This window comes from Natator depressus, chromosome 5 (assembly GCF_965152275.1).
Source record: "Natator depressus isolate rNatDep1 chromosome 5, rNatDep2.hap1, whole genome shotgun sequence".
Taxonomy (NCBI): domain Eukaryota; kingdom Metazoa; phylum Chordata; order Testudines; family Cheloniidae; genus Natator; species Natator depressus.
Window position 1 is genome coordinate 98,511,387 of NC_134238.1, and position 7,731 is coordinate 98,519,117.

Below are 7,731 nucleotides of genomic sequence, written 5' to 3' on the forward strand. Positions count from 1 at the left end.
CCCTGGCTGTGCTGCAGGGATGCTGTGGGTTGGACACTTGCTCTGGTGGTGGCTTCACGCTCTCAGGCTCTAAGTGGTAGGATCCTTCTTCCCAGTGTCGTCCCCGCCCTGTCGGGGTTACAATCCAAGCCTGGCCTGCAGAGCCTCTTGGCTGAGGCGTCTCCCTGAGCTGGGCCTGCTGCCCAGGGTCCCCCTCACATTCCCCAGCTGCTCACCGCACCCAGCTCCAGCCCCAGCTGCACCACTCTGTCTCTTCACTGCTGTTGCTGCTCTGCTTCCAGGACAGGTCTGCTCTGCAGGCTGCTTCTGTGACTCTGCTCCCAGCACGGACCTGCTTCCTGGGCTGCTTTTCTGGCTTCTCTGGCTCTGGTTGCTGCAGCTCTCCTCCCAGGGCAAGTCTGCTCTCTCTGGTCTGCTTTTCTGGTCCCCCTGGATCTGGCACAGCCCTGCTCCCCAGCTTAGCTCGGGCCCCTGCTTTCTCCTTAGCTCGGCCCCACTCTGTCTGAACCAGGCAAATCCAGCTCACACGGAGAACGGGACCTCCCTGGCCTCCTGACTCTCTGATTAGCCTGCCCGCCCCGTCATTCAGGCTGACTTGGAGCATTGACCTCTCCCCATTGTTCCTGGGGACTATCAGTCTCAGGGTCCTGGTTTCCCATAGACCCTTCCCCTTTTAGTACTGGGAGCTAGCCAACCAAAACACCCCCACTGAATGTTAGTAAGGGGGCAACAGTCCCCGTACACTAAGCAGGAAAGCAAGATCATGCTCAAGGTGGTTCTCCTACCACATAGCAGTGCAAAGACTGCTTCTTTCACATGGCTATTGAGGCAGCAAGCAGGTGCAGAATGCAGGACACGATTCTCTCTGCTCCTGCAATCGCTTTTATGGCCAAATCACAGCATCCTGGCTCTGTTGGGTCTCTTTTCCCCCTATCCAGCCCATCAGCCAGGTATCTTTGCAGGATGTGATTATTACCAGTCCCAGATGGGCCTTCCCCATGCTGTTCAAGAGCACAACCAGCAGCTAGCCACTGCTGGTTAACCCATCCCTACTCTGGTCACACACAATTCAGAATCAAAAGTAGTATACATTGGCTACAACGCTGAGTGAGCCAGCTTGTGGCTGCCCTATAGTGAGACCCACAGATGGAATGCTGGGTGACTCACAAAACAAGAACAAGGGGGCATCCAGGCCACGGAATGACAACACATTTAAAGCTGATAAAAGAAAATCTTTTATTATTTTACATACCGGAGGCATGATTTACGATAGGATTGGATGTGCCTCCTCCATGGCAGAGATGCAAGCCGAGTTTGACAGCACAATTTGGCCATCACCCTCCTGGAACTCTGGCCTGGGTAAAAGCTCTGAATACAATTTCACCAAGGCGTCCCTAGGTTTCCTTTGATCCTTCTCGGGGCAGCTCACTTCTCTCCCTGCAACATCAGTGCCTCTCCTTTGAGTGAGTTCCTTCTCTCCCAAGGAAGGGGCTCTTCTGCCTTCAGGAGTGATCCCTTTCTCTCCCCTGCTTTCATGGCTAATAACAAAAGAAGCTATGTCCTCAGGAAGGTTAAGATACTTTACCAGCAGACATATTTTCACTGTAAAAGTATACAGCATATTGTTAGTATTAGCTCAAAAATCTAACCTAATAATTAAGCTTTCTGTGATATTAGAGGAAGTGGATGTGTAAGGTTGCTCTGGAGGTGAAGAGTCAGTGTGTGTGGAGACAGGAAGGTATTTGAATGTCAGTGTAGCCTTACCTGTTGGTCTCCTTGAGTTGTAATGACTGCATTGTCAGGGAATGTATCAGAGTAACCTTAAGCCTAAGGATTTGTGGGAATGGTGAGGAGCAATTTGTCCCCTGATAAACACAGCTTTGAGCGACAGTAACAGAGCAAACTCTGTGTCTGACAAAATTTCCCATAATTCAGCAAGGGAGCTCTGCTCCAACAAAGCACAGCAAGTTTGTCAAATTGGGTCTCCACTGGCCATTCTTACCAGATCAAAGAATGCTGGGGTGGGAAAGGGACAGCAGAATGGGGAATGTGACAGGGAGATTGAAGGGATGGTAGAGAAACAGTCAGGAACACAGGAATCTGGTCAACATGGAAGCTTACCCCAGGTGCTACCTGGACCATTGGCTCACCAATCCCTGATCCTCCAGCTCCTCTGCTTCCGGGTGCTCACCCTCCTAGTTCGTCAGACTCTTAGGCCTCAAGGCCCCCATCTCCTCTGGGCTCCCTGGTTCCCCCAAAGGAAAGGTGCTAGCTTGCTCACACTAGTGTTTGAGGAGCTAGACCCAGATCCACAAAGGTGTTTAGGCTCCTAATATCTATTGACTTCAATGAAAGGTAGGTGACCTTTGTGGATCTGGGCTGTCGCGGCCAGCTAGGTTACACAGGGGAGAGCTCCTGCTGCAGCATCCTGCTCCTGGCTCAAAACACCAGGACTCCCTTGCTTGGGGAGCCCTAACAGGTCACCTGGGCAGCAATGGTAGGGAGAGCTCCTTTCTGTGGCCTTCTCCTCCAGCAGTCATCCTAAATGCCTAACCATAGCCTCGTTCCGCCTGTCTCCATAGCCCTACACACTCCTCCATGGCTAACCACCATAGATGCTTTCATCCTCATGCCTCCCCAGAGTTCTGCTCACACCCTCTACTCCCTGTGCCACTGCATAAAATCCCTCGCTGCCCAGAGCCCTCCTCCAGTAAGCTCTTTGTACATAATACCTGTCTGTTTCAAAATCTCTTATGTCTATCAGCTCATGATTGCTAATCTCATTTCTAAAATATGTTTTCACCAAAATAACTTTTAAATGTTAATGTAACATCAGAGATATTGTAAAAATGAATTACTGGGTACAATTTGAAATGTGTACAACGTTTACTTTCAAAGTTAAAAGAACCCAAAGAAAGGACTGAAAAGCAGGTTTAAAATTTTCATAAAGGGTTTTCTCTTCCAAAATTAGTAAATTACTACTAAAGATTACATAGAAAATTAAACTCTTTCTTGAAAAGTTATTGTGACAAATTTGGAGAGTCAAATAAATAATTAAAATATAAAATGGAGGGATTTTAGTCCTACTTTCAGTGGAAATTTCAAGGCAACATTAACTAGGGCTACATAACTGATATCTCCAGAATAAATATATGTACCCATTTGTACATGTGAAATAATTTATCAGAAGAAGAATTGATCATCTTATGCTTCTCTGAGATTTTTGACAACAGAGCAGAATGTATTGCAAGCAACCGCAACACAGTCAATATAAATAATTTGTTTGCCACTCTTGTCTTTTCCCCATACATTGAGGACTAAAAACAATAGAGAAGAAATTATTTTCATAGTGATATACACACAGCACAAAGTCAAAACATGTAAGTGCTCTCACTGTGAAAAACAACTTACTTTACTTGAGCATTCTTGAAAAATATCCATCCTGCAATAAGTACAAACTTGATATACACCTACTGAATCTTTAGTCATTCCACAGGGTTCAATTTTCTCATGCAGAGTCAAAAAGCATTTCTCAGCTTCCCTACCAACCTCAGTCTAAAATAAGGAGTCAAAGACATGATAACACTGCTTCTGTGGTTTTTCAGGATCACCCTGGTTATATATCAAAAAATCTCTACCCTGCTGAAGTCTCATGGCACATCCTAAAGGGCATATCAGACAGCATTAGGCATACAGCTCAGGCATGAGATATGCATATGAAAAGGTCAGATTAAAAGTAACAATCCTTTACATTTTTCATATCTGTTCAATACCACCCACATCTAAAAGCATTTTCCGACTTCTTATATAATGTCTCTAATTCTGACTGCTCCTTTTTCTCATTACCACTTGCCTGGAATATTAGATTAAAAGTGCTTTGAGGCACGGCCCACCTTTTCGTCATACATATTACAGAATCTAGCACAATGGGGCCTTGATCCCTGAGTGGGACAACTGAGTGCTACCGCAATACAAATTACAATAATAATAAATAAATAAATCATTCTGGATTGGGATGATGAAAAGCCAAATACAACTGAAATGTTTTCCTCTCAGTTTTAAATCATCTGTCTTATCGCCAGCACATAAAATATTAAAATCCACAACAAAACTAAACATAACATTTAGAGACAAAGAAAGCAATACATGCTCATCAGACCATCTATGGTAAACCAGAGGAAATTACTACCTTTGATAAGTGGGTTTCTGGGCATGTCTCTGCTTCTTTGTTACTAAAGTAGTAAATTACAGTTAAATTAAAGCTAGCCCCATAAAGTCATGACACTACATTTTGTCATCTTGAGACAAAAATCTATGGGAAATAATGGGGAGATGTGCAGAAAGGGGGCTTTTAAACATGAAAGAGGTGGATGAGAAATATGGCTTGGATCTTTGACAAGAAGGAGGGAAACATGGGTATAATATGTGAAGGGTGTGGGAGAAGGGTGACCACGGATGGGCAAAGGATGGCATAAGGAGAAACAAGTGTTGATGCAATGGTGCAGTAGTGGGGAGAAGAGTGTAGTGGTGATGGGGTGCTAAAGAGGGAAGAGTAGGTTCAGAAAAGGGAGAACGTGGGTGCAATGAGTGGTGGGGCACACAAGGGAGGGAATGGGCAGATGCAGTATGTGGAGAAGGGGGAAAGAATGGAGGGTTAGAGTAGGGAGGTGAGGATGAAAAGTAAGAGGAAGAAATCATGGATGAGTGCAGACATGGGGGGGAAAGGAGAGTGAGACTGCAGTAGGCTGATGGATGAAGGTGGGGGATAAGGGGTTGTAATGTGTGAAGGAGCAAAAGAAGGTATAGAGATGTGCTATGTGGATGGGCATAGGGATGACAGTCGAAAGGGTGTAGCTGGGGAATGCTCTTGGTGGATGGGCATAGAGAAAATGGGGGGTGCAGTAAGTAGGGTCGCCAATTTTGGTTGGACGTATTCCTGGAGATTTAATCACATGACATAATCTTTAATTAAAGATTAATCTTTAATTCCTGGAGACTCCAGGCCAATTCTGGAGGATTGGCAACCCTAGCAGTAAGTGGACGGATTAGATAGATTGGTGGCACTGTGCGCATGATATAGCACACTGCCATCATAGGTGCCGGAACTAGGGGTGCTGGGGATGCTGCTGCACCCCCCGGCTTGAAGTGGTTTCCATCATATACACGGTTTACAGTTTGGTTCAATGGCTCTCAGCACCCCTGACTGCCACAAGGATGGGTGGGTGCAGTGAATAGGTGTGGGGAGCAGTGGTCACAAGGGTATGCAGGGTGGGGAGTGGAAGCCACAGAGCTGCAGTGGGCAGGTGGGGGAGCAGAGGAAGAAGCAGACAGCACGGGATTGTGGATGGTGGGGAAGTGGAGTACCCAGGACTGCACAAGTTGGCTGGGGGAAGCAGGGGACATGGGGAGGCAAAAGGTGGAGGGAGCAGAGGGCAAGGAGGTGCAGTGGGCACATGAGGGACAGAGGTCATGAGGCTGTAATGTGGGGCTGAGGTGAGGGCAAGGGACTGCAGCATGTAGGTGACATGGGGAAATGGAGGGCATAGGGGTGCAGTGGGTTGATGTGGGGAGCAAAGGACATGGATTTGCTGTTGGTGGATGAGTGCCGGAAGGGGCCACAGAAGGGAATGGAGGGAGCACAGAAGCTGCAGGTAGGGTGACCAGCTGTCCCGTTTTTAAAGGGACAGTCCTGTTTTTTGGGACTTTTTCTTATATAGGCGCCTATTATCCCCCAACCCCATCCCGTTTTTTTCACAGTTGTTATCTAGTAACCCTAGCTGCAGGGGATGCAGAGGGCATGGACCTGCAACAGCAGGATCAGGACACAGAGGGCATGAGGACTCAATGGGTGGATGGTGGGGAGCAGAGGATACATGGCTGCAGTGGGTGAGTGCCTAGTGGAGAGCAGAAGGCATAGGGGTACAGTGGGTGGATCAAGGCATGATTGGTAGTGAAAATGACACAGGCCAGGAGTGGAGCAAGAAGAGGCAGAGGCCACAGGGCTGTAGCAAGTAGGTGGATGGTGGGAAGCAGAGGACCCAAAGACTCAGTGGAGGATGGGGAAGCACTGGGTGGGTAGGGGGATGCAGAGAGCAAGGGGGTCAGTGGGTAGAGGGGAGCAGTGGGTGGATATGGGGGATACAGAAGGCACAGGGCAGCAGAGGGCATGTGGCAATGGGGTGCTGAGGGTAGGGAGTGCCAAGGGCACAGGGGGCAATGAGAAGATGCAGAGAGGTGGGGTGCTGAGGCCCCAGGAGAGCAGAGGGCACAGAGGAGCAATGGGTGGGGGATGCAGAGCACATGGGGTGGGCAATGAGGGAAGAATGGGGCAGGGGGAGGGCTCGAGGGAGCAGAAAACAATGGGTGGGAGATGCCGAGAGCTCAGGGGAGCAGAGGGCACAGAGGGGCAATGGGTGGTGGTGGGGTGTCGAGTGCATGGGGGGGCGCTGAGGGCCCAGGGGAGCAGTGGGGCAATGGGTCGGGGGGGGAGGGGGCGCTGAGGGCCCGGGGGGAGCAGTGGGGCAATGGGTGGGGGGGGGAGGGGGCGCTGAGGGCCCGGGGGGGCGGTGAGTGCGTGCGGCGGTGCCGAGGGCTGGGAGCTGCAGCTCGGGCTGGCTCACCCCGTTGGCCGCGGCCATCTGCACGACGATCTCGGTGGCCGTCCGGCTGAAGTACCTGCCGTCGCTCCCCACCACCATGGTGCAGCCCTGGCGGTCGCGCAGGTCGATGGAGGAGAGCAGGCTCTGCACGAAGTTGGGCAGGTAGTTGCGCTGGCTCTCGAAGAGCCCCGTGGGCCGCCGCAGCCCCCCGCCGCCCGTCGGCTTCTGGTCCTGGTAGGGGGCGGTCTGCACCGTGAGCACCGGGATGGGGCTCCCCTCCATCGCTGCCCGCCGCAGGAACGTGGCTCCCCTCGCCCTGGCCTGCCCGGGACCGCCCGCCGAGGGTTAATCCAGCCCCCTCCGCCGCCTGTCTCCAGAGCGGGGCTCGCCTCGCTTCAGCTCCTGGGCATCGAGCGCCGCCCCCGTCGCCTCGGGCTCACCCTGCCCCGGCCCGCGCTTGGCGGGCTCTCGCCTCCAAAACTCCTGGGGAAACTTAGCCGGGAGCCGAGGAGACGCCGGGGCTCCTCGCCGCCCGCTCGCCTCCCTCCACTGCGCGCTGGGCGGCGAACTAGCTCCTCTTTTTGAACAAGGACACCGGGGGCTTGCCAAAGCTTTGCCGCAGCCCCAGCCCAAAATAACCCTGGAAAGAGAAGCTGAGAATTGCTGTCCCCTGCCAGGGATGTAACTGGAGGCGGGGGAGGAGGGGAGGGGGGTGTCTGAGCGTCACGCATTTGTTCCCGGGGATCACGTACTTGTCAGCCCTGGAGCTTTGCTTCTTGCACAAAGCAACCCCAGCCCCTTGTGGCTCAGAAATCAAGCTGGCGGGCTGCTGGCCTGCAGCAATTGAACAGCTGGGGATTTCCAAGTCCAGAGTGCTTCCGCGCTGTTCCAGATCAGTAATCATGAGATTTTTCACTTCTGTGGCACCTCCCATCTGAGAATCTCAACGGGCTTCACAGATATTAGTGAGGGAATCTCACAAGTCCCCCGTGAGCTCGGGAAGATACAGATAGGGCGGGGAACTGGGGAACAGAGGGTCTCCAAGGCAGCCTACGGGAGATTCAAGCATGTAAGACCAGCTTGAAATTAAACCCTGTGCCCCGTGCTTAATTAGTGATGAAATAGATGCTGG

The 7,731-nt window shown here is 51.2% G+C and overlaps 1 protein-coding gene across 1 annotated transcript in view; it reads right to left on the reverse strand.

Moving 5' to 3' along the window:
• PGM5 (phosphoglucomutase 5) overlaps positions 1 to 7,255 on the reverse strand; it is a 108,906-nt gene extending 101,651 nt beyond the window's left edge. The window contains exon 1 of the mRNA XM_074953286.1: positions 6,621 to 7,255. Coding sequence (XP_074809387.1) covers positions 6,621 to 6,881 — 261 coding nt within the window. The 5' untranslated portion in view covers positions 6,882 to 7,255. The remainder of the gene's footprint in view (positions 1 to 6,620) is intronic.
• Positions 7,256 to 7,731: the final 476 nt, after the last annotated feature.